The sequence below is a fragment of the Callionymus lyra genome, chromosome 19 (assembly GCF_982586985.1).
Source record: "Callionymus lyra chromosome 19, fCalLyr1.hap1.1, whole genome shotgun sequence".
Taxonomy (NCBI): domain Eukaryota; kingdom Metazoa; phylum Chordata; class Actinopteri; order Syngnathiformes; family Callionymidae; genus Callionymus; species Callionymus lyra.
Genome location: NC_141836.1, coordinates 15,094,834 through 15,109,046, shown reverse-complemented (window position 1 = coordinate 15,109,046; position 14,213 = coordinate 15,094,834). Strand labels below are relative to the sequence as shown.

At 44.5% G+C, this 14,213-nt stretch overlaps 1 protein-coding gene across 11 annotated transcripts in view; it reads left to right on the top strand.

Moving 5' to 3' along the window:
• The window catches only part of LOC148059677 (membrane-associated guanylate kinase, WW and PDZ domain-containing protein 1-like), a 64,387-nt gene that overhangs the window by 17,533 nt on the left and 32,641 nt on the right, over positions 1-14,213 (top strand). For 10 of the 11 annotated variants that reach the window (XM_087782244.1, XM_087782240.1, XM_087782243.1 and 7 more), the window contains exon 2: positions 4,142-4,258. In XM_087782244.1, coding sequence (XP_087638370.1) covers positions 4,142-4,258 — 117 coding nt within the window. Of the gene's footprint in view, positions 1-4,141; positions 4,259-6,794; positions 7,043-14,213 lie in introns of those variants that run through there. The other variant, XM_087782245.1, reaches the window with a different exon arrangement.

Genomic DNA, 14,213 nt, shown 5'->3' with positions numbered 1-14,213 from the left:
TAACAGTAAAATGGAAAAGTATAAATAAGGTTTCAAAATTCTTCTCATTTTCGATCTCTAAAAACTTCCAAAATCTTGTTCGATCAGCTAAATATTGACTGATTGTAGTTGAAAATGCTACGATCGTATGCAATGTGTTTAATGGATAGAAAACGAAAATTGTGTACGTTTGTATTATACTTGCAAATGAACTGTAAACCGATGTAAATTCTGAAATTCACCTTTTCACCAATACACTTTAATTTGCCACAAGTATAACCTTCTTTGGCTTTCATTTCAAACTGCCAGTCAGTCATGCGTAGCTGCGTAAATCCAGAGTTTAATTAACTTCAGGAGGAACCTCTACTTCGCTAACTATGAGGGATTTCAGTAAACAATCCGTCTCACTGTCATTTTTTGCACACACTCGAACACACACACTCGAACACACACACTCGAACACACACACAAAGATCCGACATAATGAATCAGATGAGATGACAGTGAGGATTACATTCCCAGACGTTCGGCCAAGTCTGATCTTCCCTTGGCAGGTCAAGTTAACCCTGCTTGAATGTGTGACGTACTACACTATTCATACATTTTTTGGCCGAATTTACCTGTGAAACATTAGAAATATAAAGTTTCCAGTAGAGTTTCCTTCACTATGACTTGTTGTCTTTAATGCTGCGTTAAACTCTCCTCCATTAAAATGTCTGTTGTTTTCTGAGACGTTAAACGTTTCAAAGGATATTGTCATTTAATTGAACTTTTTATGATGCCTTTCCCTTCATTTAATTGTATAGTAAATTGCTCTAAAAGCCAATTCTCAAAATGATGGAGTTTGACGTTTAAAATGTCAAGATTTATTTCCCAAAAAAATCTCTGTGATGTTCCAGTGATAGAAAAAAAAAAAAAAGTAATTTCCCTCTTTCCAGTTGGACGTTTGAAGCAAATCAGTTCCACTTGGCTGATCTCACATCCCCCGCTATAAATTACGTTTTATTTACAAATGCGGTTCCAGGATCTGTCGCTAGGGGGCGGCACATCACAATCACACCGCTCATCACTCAGCTGGTCAGCCGCGGGTTGCTGTGGCAACGGATCTGTGGGAAGCAGACTTGAGTATATGGTGCTTGTGGACACTGGGGGCAGTGTTGGTCTGGAAATAACGTCAGTTTTAAGCACACAAATGGTGTGTTATTTCTATGAATGCGAGTCTTTCCTCTTGATCCTCCTCATCTCGTGCTCCTCACCTCACCTCCTCCTCCTCCTCGTCCGAGATGTTCCCGAGCCATATTGTCGTCTGCAGGAGAGCCTCTCAGGTGGAAGATGATGACGAACGGATACGTGCTCCTCCAGGCTGCGTGCGATTGGCCGAAATGTCTGGAGCGGCCGTCTGCTCATTTGCCAGCGAGCGACATGTTTTGACGTGCAGGAGAATCTGGCCGAGGTCACATCTGCACATGTGGTCGTCGCCTCTTTGATGTGAAACGTTCTCGCTCACGTACCGAGATGGGACAGCGATGCATAACTAGATTTAAGGTTATGTAATGCTGACTGGAGGCAGGAGCGATGGGTATAATCTGCTCTTATTTGGGTCAAACCAGTCTCTCCTCCTCACTGTCGTCCATACAGGGACAGAAGCGTCACGTCACGCACTCCTTCTTCTTCTTCCCTTCTTCCCTTCTTCTTCCCTTCCTGCTGGCTCACATCTTCCAGGAACCGCCTCTCGCCTCACTTTTGGTTCTGACTTCTTCAGGCTTTTTGGGACTCATTTGTAAGATTCTTAGGGAGGAAAATACACGGTAGTTTCATTAGGCTGATATAATTACATACATTATTTATTTTTAGTTATTTTACTTCATTTAAGGTTGATATTTTGCAATGCATCTTCAGATAATTTTTGGCTACAAGGGTCATGGTTTCTAAAAGTGACAGAAGGAGCCAGATTTCTTTTTTTTTTGGATGGTTTGTCCTGATACACAGGCGGACAATTACATCTCTTTAGGGGCCACATTATATAATGTAACTACTGTGATGGGCAAAAGACAAATGCGTTATTAAAATAATTGTATATTTTTACATTTAAATACATATTTTTAGCAATATATTTAAAATACAAAATAATTGTTACATTAAATTGAAATACCAAGATACGATTTAATTTTTTTTAGATAGTTTAACTCAATGGGGGCTCAATAAAAAGGCAGGCAAAAGGCTCCTCGTGGCCCCTCAGACTGGGTTTGATAACCTGTGACAGTTGGACTCTTTGGACATTTTCAAATCACTACTTAAATCACACCTCTTCAAACTGACTTATTCTCTGTAATAATTTATATGTATTTTTACTGTTTATTTACTGTGTATTTTCATTTTTTTAAATTGTGCTGCTTTTATCCTCTGTAAGACGTCCTTGGATGTCCTGAAATGCGCCATCAAATAAAATTTATTATTATTGTAAGTGTTGCTAATGTATTTACTGTAACTAAAGGAAGAGGCGTTCAACAAAACCATCCATTTTAATTATATTTGACAAACATTACCTGTTAAAAATATCATATCATGGGCATAAATCTGTATTTAATTTATTTTAATATAATTTGTCATTTTTACCAACCCATTGCAAAGAGAATTTCCAAATATTCAATATATTTCATTACATTTTTCTTTATTTCTGTTGTTGTCCAAAATGAAAAAAATGCATTATTTTGTTCAAAACGCATATGAATACTTTAAATATTTCTGATGGATCACAAACCAACTGTATATGTAAGGTTTGCTCATAAACATCTAGTAATAAACAAGTAATACGTGGATCTGACGTCGGTGATGAAGATGTATTGAATTTTAATGGGTGACGACACAAACAAACCGAGCACATCGTTCCTCTGTGATCCGGCGCCTCTTTAATCCTCATCAATATTTAATATTTGATGACTTTCCCAGCGATGGTGGGCGACACCTGGGCGGGCGTCTCTCCGCTCACAGTGCTCACCCGCAGGAGGGGGTTGTTCCTGACGGGGACCCTTCCCTCCGAGGAGGCGAGTCTGACACAGGAACCCCCCCCCCCCTCGGTGTGTGTCCATAGACGAACACGGCGGTCAACGCCAATGCAGGACTTCACACCCAACCATGTGAAGAACGTGGATCTCGTGCGTTGTTTTTTCCACGTATACATTGAGACGAGTCCTCGCTCGTCACGGGCCGTAATGGTGGTCGTCGGCTCCAGATGGTTGCTAGGTAACAACTTCCCTGACTGTGCTTTGCCTGCGCTGGAGCAGTGGGCAGAATACATTCACTTGTATGTTGCCTCCGATTTACACATGTTGATGGTTCATGCTTTCAACCACAGATACAGGGACACACACGGCTTTCGTTAAAGAAGCAAAATATTAATAAATATTAATAAATATAAGTTGGCAGAAAGAATGAATGTCAAAAGTGATGAAGTCACATCCAGACATTTGATCTGCTCATCAGATTTATTGTTCATCTTCTGATGGACCAACAAGGACTCCATAAACGTTTAACCAAGACCTCAGAGAATCAACTGGGGTTCGAGGGTTTCTGATAAAACACTAGTACTAGACCATGGAACGTCTCCCGACCGAACCCCGACACCTCCCAGAGGAAGGGATTTTGCCAGTAGTCCCAGACATACACGACGAATTTGGAATCATTTAATGGTCCTTAAATGAGACCCCGGCGTTAGCCGGAGCGCTCGGACCATCTGGCCCCATTGTGAGAGTGTGTGTGTGTGTGTGTGTGTGTGTGTGTGTGTGTGTGTGTGTGTGTGTGTGTGTGTGTGTGTGTGTGTGTGTGTGTGTGTGTGTGTGTGTGTGTGTGTGTGTGTGTGTGTGTGTGTGTGTGTGTGTGTGTGTGTGTGTGTGTGTGTGTGTGTGTGTGTGTGTGTGTGTGTGTGTGTGTGTGTGTGTGTGTGTGTGTGGGAGCCAAGTTCAAACCCTGGCCAACAGCACATGCACCTCCTGATTGGTGGAGTCCAGGACAAGCCTCCCAATTCAAGCCTAGTAGAGATCAATGAATCCACTGTCTATTTTCTTTTTTTATTGCCAAGATTACATCATGTTTTATGTGAGGAACGACCGAGGAAAAAAACAAATGTTCCTTTCGCTCACTAACGTGTCCTGTGTGTCCGTAGGTCACAAGCTGAACAAGGACTTGAAACACTACCTGAGCCTGAGGTTCCAGAAGTCGTCGCCAGACCACGAGCTTCAGAAGATCATCCGCGCCAACCTGTATCGCCACGCTGTGCCTTGTGAGTATTTAAAGTCATTAAAACGGTCGTCTGGTTGTTAACCAGCCTTCAATCCAATGACCCGCTTTGACTAGCTGAAGGTCTTCTACACTTTTTTTCACCAAGACCCTATGTGGACACTTTGAGTGTGTTTGATTTCTAACTTTTGGATCCATCTTTAAATGTTACGTTTGGACACTCTACTTTTTTCTGGTACCAGTATTATTATACGGCTATATTTTGTTGATTTATAAAAGTATTTTTCTGTCAGAATAGTTATTATTTAGAAGGTAGAACTGGAATCTTGTTACGACCATATATGGTGCCACTATGGTACCCAGTATCGACGCATCCCTAGTCCTCACCCTGCAGTTCATCAAATATTTTGCTTCAGTTAAATGAAACAAAAACTTGCTTCACGCCACAGTTATGTCCTGGAAGAGACAAAGTATTTTGTATGTAGGTTCACAGGTGTGTCGTTTATTTTTCTTTATTATTCGGTATTGACTCCAGGATTTCACCCTCTCACTGAAACATACTCGAGGGAATCAAAAAGAAAATCTTCTTACGCACGAGCCAAAGGCCCATCTTCATTTGCGCTCGCCTCCCATTCAGAGAGAAAAGATTATCCCGACTAATAATACCATTTGAGGATTTCAGTCTAAAGTCACATTTGTTGTAGTTAGGATGCTTAGTTTTTTTTGTGTGTTTTTTTTTCAAAATGACTGCGACTAAGTCCTTCCCCTAAATCTGTGTTTCGGAGACTCTACTTACAAGTCATTTGCTGGACGACTTTTCCTTCATTCTGTCCCTCCAACATCCGTCTATTGCAATCGTGCCATGTGACCGGCAAATCCTCCCGCCATGCCCTGACGGGGATTATGATGTTCTGATATATTGAAAATAGATTTGCGCCCGATTATGTGATGAACAAACATGGCGGGATTGAGCGGCCTCGGCACACGAAGAACGAGCCGCTCCGTTTCTCGTATTTTCATACTAAAGGAGACGCAGTTTCTTTGTGTCTGTGATTGTGTCGTCATCGTCCATATCCTGGTGTGTGGACATGTATCTTAGTCATGTGACTGATGTTTGAGAGTGCTCCATACATGTTGCTTTCATGATGAAAATCGGCTTTTTAATCTGTAGTTGAACCAAGTATCTGACGGATGTTCATCAGTTAAGGAAGGAGAAGAGAAACAAGTGAAGCTAGAGTGAGTTTTGCTGCAATCTCAACACAATAATTGGGGAAAAACAACAAAGATCTGTTACAGACAGTTCTTCGTCATAAGATGACCAAACTCTTTCCGAAGAGGTTAACGTTTGATGATGCATAGTGGGGACAATTATTCATATAAGTTATCTCTTCATAACTAAAAAAAACCCCAACCCTTTTAATCATATTGGCACGAAATTGAGAGCTTCTTCAAGGACGAATGGGGGAAACAAATATTTCAGTGTTCAGTTTGTAGTGTTTTCATTTGACTCATGCGTTCTTGTCATAAAAAGTTTGTGGGACATTTCAGTCATTTGACTTTTGCAAATAAAAAGTTTGTGTATTTTAAATCCTCTGGTTAAATGATACACTTTATAATGGAGACGACAGACGCACTTTGAACATGCGTTCTCTATAAGAAAAACATGTCCAAGTATTTCTATGTAGATCCAGTCTTGAAAGCTCAACCCTTGACTTAAAACTAGTCCATGGCTACAAGATGAAACTGCTTTTCAGAGCAGTCTCGGTAATACAACACCTGGCCTGATGGAGGCGCTGTTGCAATACTATTAATAATATTCTGACCCTCAAAGCGACTAGTTGCTGCAGAACAATGAATCGTATCGTCACTGAAGCTGCCATCAGTTGATCTGTCGTTTTGAACCTTTTAATGTTAAATCTGTACCTTCAGTCTAAATACCTTGGTCTGTGTTTGTGACGTAGAAGAAACAAACTGTACTTTGAGATCAATTAAAAGTCACTTGGTCGTCCTGCTGTGACTCACACACTGGAGTTTGGCGTTGAATGGTTTGTAAAGTGTAACATCTACTCGTGCCGAGGTGACCCACGACCTCCTCCACCTCCTGCTTGTCGTCTCCTGCGTCTCCCACACCATGCAAATACAGTGCATGACGAAGCAGAAAAGACAAAAGCCATTTGAGTAAAGAGCCACATTTCTCTGCTCCCTTTCCGTCTCCTCCCCCCTTTCTCCCCCGGCACATGTGTTCTCCTCCGGCCTGCCTGACTCGAACAGGTGCCCCCCCGCCCACACCACTGGCTGAGATGTTTATGTTTACAGTGCCCCCCCTCACTCTGATGGTCACTGTCGTCATGTGCCGCAAACGTCACGAGCGATAAGTTGAGAAGTTGCTCTCTCGTGGGATTCGTCTCCCCCTCTCGCACGTCTACAGCTGCCGCTCCGGGACCAGGGTTATCTCGGGCATTATTCCAGCCACAAACCAATCCTCCCTCCCCCCACCTGACTCCCCCCCCTCCCACTCTCTTCCTCCCCCCCCTTACTTCAAATCCTCCAGCGAGTGTCGGCGTCGTCCCCGTGGCTTGTGCTGCTGCTCTCCTCTGTCACACTCTGGCTGCTCCCACTGTCTCCCTCCATCTTCTCTCTCTCTCTCTCGCTCGCTCTCTCTCTCTCCTCCCCTCCTCGCTGTCCTTCACTCGCTCGCTTCCTTGTTTTCCACTCCACTGCTGATCTCGGAGAAGGCATTGTGTGAGACACATTTCTCTGTTTGCCGCTCGCACAAAGAGAGGGATTATGGTGTGATTTGCCGGCTCCAGACTCGCTCCGCATCCAGGCAAGTGGCAGCTCCGTCTTCGTCTTCTTCTTCGCCGCATCACGCCTGATGTATGCATGGCAGCCAGTGTGTGGCTGATGCTGTGTATATAGGGCTAGGTGGGGGTCGGGGTGGGAATTATGGGGGGGGTGAAAAAAAAAAAGGGGGTGGGGGGCGATCACTCCCGGGGTAGGCACGGCCAACCCAGAGGGACAGATGGCCAGTAGCCCTGGTGCTTTTTCCTCTTTGCTTTTCTAATTCACCCCGCAGGCTTTTTTTGTAAGGCCCACTCGTACACAGACCTTCTTTTCAGGAAGCAATGGCAGGTCTCCTTCACTTGAAGAGGAAGGGGAGGGAAGAAGGAGGAGGGAGGTGTGGGGGTGATGAGCAAGGTATAGCGGAGGGGAGGCGGGACGATGAGGAGGAGGAGGAGGACGAGGAGGGGATGCTTGCTGCTGTTGAGGCAGGTTTTTAAGACAAGGTGAGGTTAGGAGAAGAACGTGGGGAAGAGGTCTGGCTTCATTGGCCTGAGATGGATGGAGGTCAGGTCCAGATGCCGCTCAAACAAAAGCGCTTCTCCGGGGTGGGGGGGCGGGGGGGGCAGGGTGAAGCGTGGCGCTCGCCATTGTGTGTGTCGCTGCATTGCAGGGTGCTGCCGGGGAGCCTCATGCTAATGACGGCCCATTCATTCTGGTAACGGATGAGCGGGCCCCAGCTTCTGTTCGCCCCATTTTCACATACGCCCCGACTCGCGGGTCATGTGACCAGATAACGTGATTTTCCCCGGCGCTCGACGGCAGCACGAAAAAATGCCTATGGTGGACACGTACGTGTCTTCACATAGTAGTGACGTGTAGAAACAGGTGCAGGTTGTGTGTGTGTGTGTGTGTGTAATTGTGATTAATGCATCTGTTTTCGACCCAGCCACACGTGAGCCCAGCGTTTTCTCATCAACAATATCGTCTTGGCTCGGTTTTTGACCAAAGATCCTGGTGAGGAGGTGTTGTTGTTCACTCGAGCATCAAAACAAGGACGTGAATTTGAGCCTCGTTTCCTTTCAACGACACAAAAGCAGATATATTTAGGTGTTTTTGTTCACAGATTGTCCCCTTAAATAAACCTTTATTTAGCTGTTTAGCTTTGAATACCTCTGCCAAGGAGGTAATGTTGGGCTGTGTATGTCTGTTCTGCAAAATAATAGAGTTTACTGATGCGAAAATGAACGTATGATAATATTTTGATGTTGATCTGAGGATTAATTCGGATTTACGACATTCTGAAGGTGAACTTTGGCGGAGCAGATTGGCCAAGACGGTAAAAGTTAGCTGTTAAATGTTGAAACTTTGACTGAGGTGACAAAAAAAGTGTTGTTGCTTTAGGACACAAGTGTAGATAATGGTGTGTCTGTCATGCAGCTTGGAAGGTTCTGTGTTCAACACTTAAGTCACGAATTGTGCCCCCTTATACCTTGTTTTTTAGTCTAGAATTAAAGCATTGGATTTGTTTTATTCACTTTTTAGCATTATTAAGTTTACACATCTATGCACATAATGCTCAAGAAGAGACCTCTTACAAAAGTAAATGACGTCGGAGTCTAAATGTGATGGTGCATCTGGAAAGTAAATGACTAAAATATGAATGAGGCAACCATAAATACCACTGATGGGCGGTGATGGTTCGACCGCTGACCCGTCCAAGTGGCCAGCCTTGCTCAAGAGTTCATTTCAAAGTGTCTGATTAATGAGCCGCGATGTTGTCCTGCAGCTGCACAAAAGCCTTCTATAGTGGTCTTTGTGAGGCGGTGCAGTCCCCACACCAGACCCGATCACTCGCCCGACTGGTTTATAGCCGCAAATTTCTCGGGGAGAAATTCATTCGATTGCACTTTTTTTTTGATGAGTCGCTGCTGGATTTGTACGCTCGATGTCATGAAGAAGGAACCCTTGGACTCCCTGACGGAACAAAGCTTCTCTGTTGTCGTCATGTTGACTTTTACAAGAATAATCTGTGCCTGAGTGTCTTGTGATGGTTTGTATCCCGTCGTCACAGTTGTTTTTATTAACATGGCTTGAAGCACTTGGCTCAGCTATGCTATGCTAACATGTTTTAGCTAGCGACGTTGGCGTCCAAACATAGCTGTGTTGTTAGCAGTTCTGCTGCGGTGCTGCTGGTTCCGTGCTGCGAGAGGATTGTCGGCGCCGTCTTTTCTTCCCACTATAAATGTCACGGCTCGTAATTAGCTCAGATTAGCACAAAGCTGGACACAACAATGTCCTTGAGTCTACCTGTCGGGCACATTGTTTACCTTGGCTAGCTTTCTACCTGGTTTTCGTTCAAGCATGCTAGGTGGAAAACTGAGTAAAAATGTATGGACAGTATTTGGTTATCAACTGCAGTATTTTCGACAGTATCAAAAGAAGACACACAGGCCCTGCTTTTGTTTTCTTAAATGGCAACTCAAGTCAAAACCCAACTTTCCTGACTCACTCACATGTTTTAAATGATAAAGTATTCCTCTCTAAGATGCAGTAAGTCTCTCATCATGACCATGTTTTTAACTTAGTACTCTATAAAGTTCTCCCCCATCTGAAATCTAGGCGAACAAGAGGTTACGAGAGCGGAGTCCATTACGATGTAATAATGGCTTCACTCCTCCTCCAGCCAGCTGTAATCATGCCCCGCTTTGTTTACACAACGAGTCCCTTGGAGACTTCCAGGATTGATGACGTGCGGTGACAAACCGGAGGGGGTGTGGTTATGGTAAACGGGATTTAATCTCCAGAAAAGGTGTTTTCAGTTGGCGGGGTTTAAGCACATTTTCTGATGTAAATATTTAAATGAAAAGAGAGTTTTGTACAAACACATATTCTATTTAAGAGGAGACATTCAAATCAAAACACTAGTTGCCTTTTATCCATAACTCGTCAGGAAAACGACATGTTGTAATGCTTGTGCAATGTACGTTGTAAAGATGCTGCTACAAGTGTACTAGAGGCCCCTCCATTTCCAAAGGAGCCACATTTTATACAGTGAGTCATGTGGGGGGGGGGGTGTCATCCCAAAAACAATACGGACATGGAAAAAGAGCTTTAATATGATGGGGGTGTAGGACACTTGCATTGTAAGTTAGGGTATTAGCAAGTATAATTACACCATTATTATTGTATTGTTTGTTAGTAGATATACGTTTTGTTTTACCAAACATTAAAATATAACTACTTCTAGATATTTAAGAAACGCATAAAACTAACTTTTAAAAACTGTCAACCGTTTCTGCTTTCATGACTTTTATGCATCAAAATATTGACATTGTGCAGACTTTGCCTGCAGTGGAGACTCTATAGTTATTCCATTGATGTGTATCTTCTGATCAAATCTGAGCGTCCACCGATGACGATGACACAATTATTTCTAGACTGAATCAAGCGAGTCGACGTCGACATGCTCCCAGGTTGCACGCTGCCGGATAAATCCCTAAAACCCTAAAGCAAATCCTCCGAATGTTTACAAATCCTAGATAAGGGGAAGATGCTGAAATCCGAGTCTCCCGTCCTGAGGTGAGGAATGTTGATTGTTAACCCTTAGTTTGCCCGGTCTCGGCTCTATTTACTCATCTCTGTTTAATAGGCTGACAACATAATCAGTTTATCTCACACCACATGCCAGCGTACCCCCATCTTAAATCTAAATCCCCCCCCACCCTCGTCCCCCTGTCCTGTAACCCGGTGTTCACCCAGGGTGAGGATTTCTCAGCCAGTGGACCTGCACAAAGCTGCTGTGTTTATCAGGAGGAGCCATGCGTTAGGTAATGTCAAGAGTCTGTATTTATGACTAAGATAGCAGGGAAAGGAGGAAGAAGACAGCGGAGAGGTGGAGGGAGGGAAGGAAGGGGGGAAGAGAAGGAGGGGTGGCTGTGGGCGGGAGCATGCAGGGGGCTGTGGGGCAGCAGCCATTGGCCTCAGACTGAAACTGGAGGGCGAATAGCTCACATTGGCTTAGCCTCTAAGCTGGGCTGGACTCATAATTTGCTCGTGAAGCTTTGAAGAAAAACGGCAGCTGCACCCGCTCGCCTGCGCGAGCTCACAAGATGGGAAGCTAGCACACACACCGACACCACTGGATGATCCGTGAACGTTCTGGGCTGGATTTATCCTCGTGAACACAGGCGAGGAACTGGCGTGCGGGGAAGGACGGCAGCAGCTTGCAACGGAGGTAAATCTGTGACATTTACTTCTGCTCCCGGGAGTGATGCCCTGACTTCCGGGATTTAGATTTGGAAAAAAAAGGATGTGGGTGGATGTGGGGAAGAGAGGTAGGAACACAGAGGCAGGTGGGACTGTTTTAAACCCCGGAGAGGAGAGTCGGCGAAACCTGTCTGCATGTGATGGTGGTGTGACCGTGTGGGAGGAGGATGTTGAAGCACACATGCTGCCGTTAGAGGACGTTACTCCTTACACTGCCTCCTGCAGCCACATCTTCTCTCCCCTCTTTACTCTTCCCTCCCATCACCCTCTTCTCCCTGACTCACCCTCCTGTGCTTTACTTGTGGATTCAAACCACCTTGCCTCCCGTCAACGACAAACAATGGCTTCTTCTCCACACATTTTATTGTGCCAAACTAACGGCAGCTTGGACGGAGTGCCTCGCTCTCTACTCGTGACCCCCTCACCCCCCCTCTCCCTCCGTCCCCCTTCTTTCTCCCCTGTATTGAAAGGAGAGAGAGGTCGGGAGGGAATGGAGGGGGGAACAGCAGGAGAATAGCGACTCAGACTCAGCTGTGAAGTGTTGTGGCGCGATCTGAAAGAATGGCCTGTTGTGTCGGCCAGTATTGTGTGTCTCTGTCACGGCGAGCGTCATCGTTGCCTTTTATTCAAACGATCCCAGCATCTGACCAGCGCCTTCACACCAAAACTGGATCCTGGATCAGATTTTTTATTTTTTTTCAGAGCGCCAGCTTAGATCCAGAGCTGGATTTGCTTTTAAAGAGAATAGTGATAAAAAAGATTTCCGTGCCAAATCTGGAGGAGTACGTTTGTAGATTCTCTGAAATGATTATGGTAATGTTGCTGCGCTTCTCTGTGTAGAAGACAATGTTTGTGAGCAGCGTCAACTTCACCAGTTCAGCAGCCACAGCTTGACCTAAATAAAATAATACACAAACGGCTCAAGTCTGGCCTAAATTTTTAATCAACTAATGCATTGCATATGTTTGTATAACTTGTGTACAGTAATAAACACAAACAACCTACTTTCTGTCCATGGCTTCCTGCGACTACACCATCATGCTGGAACCGGGGGCCACATGTGTCCCCCGCGCTTGTGTTAAAGTGGCCCCCATACACTCAGTGAAACTATTTCAACCCATCTTGTAGAGAGTTTAACGACGGCTAGTTACTACTTCTTTATTTCTAGTCATGTGTTTTCGGACTTAATTCTCTCTTTTTCCTACTCAAATGGTTTAAGACATCATTAGATTATATGAAATATTTTTTCAATTGGATGTTTCATGTCACAATATTTGCTCATCTTACATTGATAATCTTGCTCTATTTGCGTTTTAGTAATTTCACATTATTGACAACTAAAGTAACACCATTAATATTCTATTGTTTGTTAGTAAATGTACTTGTATTTGTAACATTACTAACATATTTCTAAATATGTATTCTGAGGAGGGAGAAATACTCAAAACTAACTTTCAAAAATTTCTGCTTTCATCACTTTTATGGTTCTACTCTGAGCTTGTATGCCAAAGTCTGGTTCTGCTTGAGGTTTCTGCCTTCTTTAAGGAAGATTTTCCTTGCCACTGTCACACTGTTATTCACTTATAGTCAATATAGTCTTACTTTAACTGTAAGGTTTCTTGAGGTAACTTTGTTATGATATGACATTATAAATAAAATTGAATTGTACCAATAGATTTAGTTTTCAACATATTTAGTTTCCATGTGTTCATGCAACAGTGGAAGGCGAATGAAGACCCTTGTGTCGCCTGTGGTGCGTTCAGGTGCAAATATTCTAACACAACTGTTGAATGTTATGAGTGCAGCGGTTATTTTGGCTGATGATTAATCCAGAGAAAAATATTTATGGATTGAAGCTGATTCAATGGATTCGACTATGATGTTGACAACCTTTTGGACACTGGACGTCTAGATACCATCGGGGACATAAACCTTCGTACTTGAGGTGTTGTCGTCATGTGTAGTAATTGTGTTTGGCTCGTATCACGGCGCCTCAGATGATGTCATTTGAAAGACAGATTAGAGGGTGGTCTTGTCCAGGATCTAATCTGAAGGTGGGCAGCTGTTTGTTTAATCATTAATCCAACGTGCATCCACTACATTGATCCTCTCTGTTCATTAGTCTTTATGGTGTCTTTAATGGGAGGGTGGAGGTGCTGACTGGACACACGGGTCAGGAGGATCCAACCCCCCTCGTGTGATGTTGAGATGTTTCCGAGCAGAACCGTCGACGCTTGAGTGATCGAACAGGGAAAATATTGTCGTATTAGCATCTCGGGCTCGGTCCCGCTTCGACGGCGTAATGGATGCAAATGGTGGCCTGTGGATGGTTTGTGGTCGAGGCGCTCCCATCATCTGACCAGTGTATTAAGGGACTACTTGTGTAGATGAGGCCTTAAAGTGCTGCCTCAATCAATGCTGCTCTGGTAATTGGCTTAGAGGCCCGAGGGAGTTCCCTTCCAGGTCCCGGTGTGACTTTGCTTTCCCCTGATCCTCCTCCTCCTGCTGCTCCTGCCTCGCGTCATCGCATCGGCTTCTGTTTTCATAACACGCACACGTCCCCGGCAGCGCCATGTGTTTGTCCTGGAAACAACACTTTACTCTCTCTTTGTTTGGAATAGCACCAAGAAATATCGGAGGAACCACGGGCCGAGCCGAGCCGAGCGCCGTCAGTTGGAAGTCTGTGCGTCCCGAGCAGCAGCGGGGGTTAAAAAAAAAAAAAACGGCAGATGTTCGCTTGAACCGGTGTGTCTACGACGGTGGGTGTATCTGTGCGAGACAATGAGTGGAAGCTCCTCAGACCATCAACAGCAGGAAGGCGATTGAGGGTATCAGATGTCACCAGAGTGCTGTCGGCCCGGCTGCCTATTGTTAACGCCGAGCTGGGCGTGTGTTTGTGTGTGTGGTTTTCACCTAGATGTGTGCGGAGGATTGTGGTCGTGTCGTAC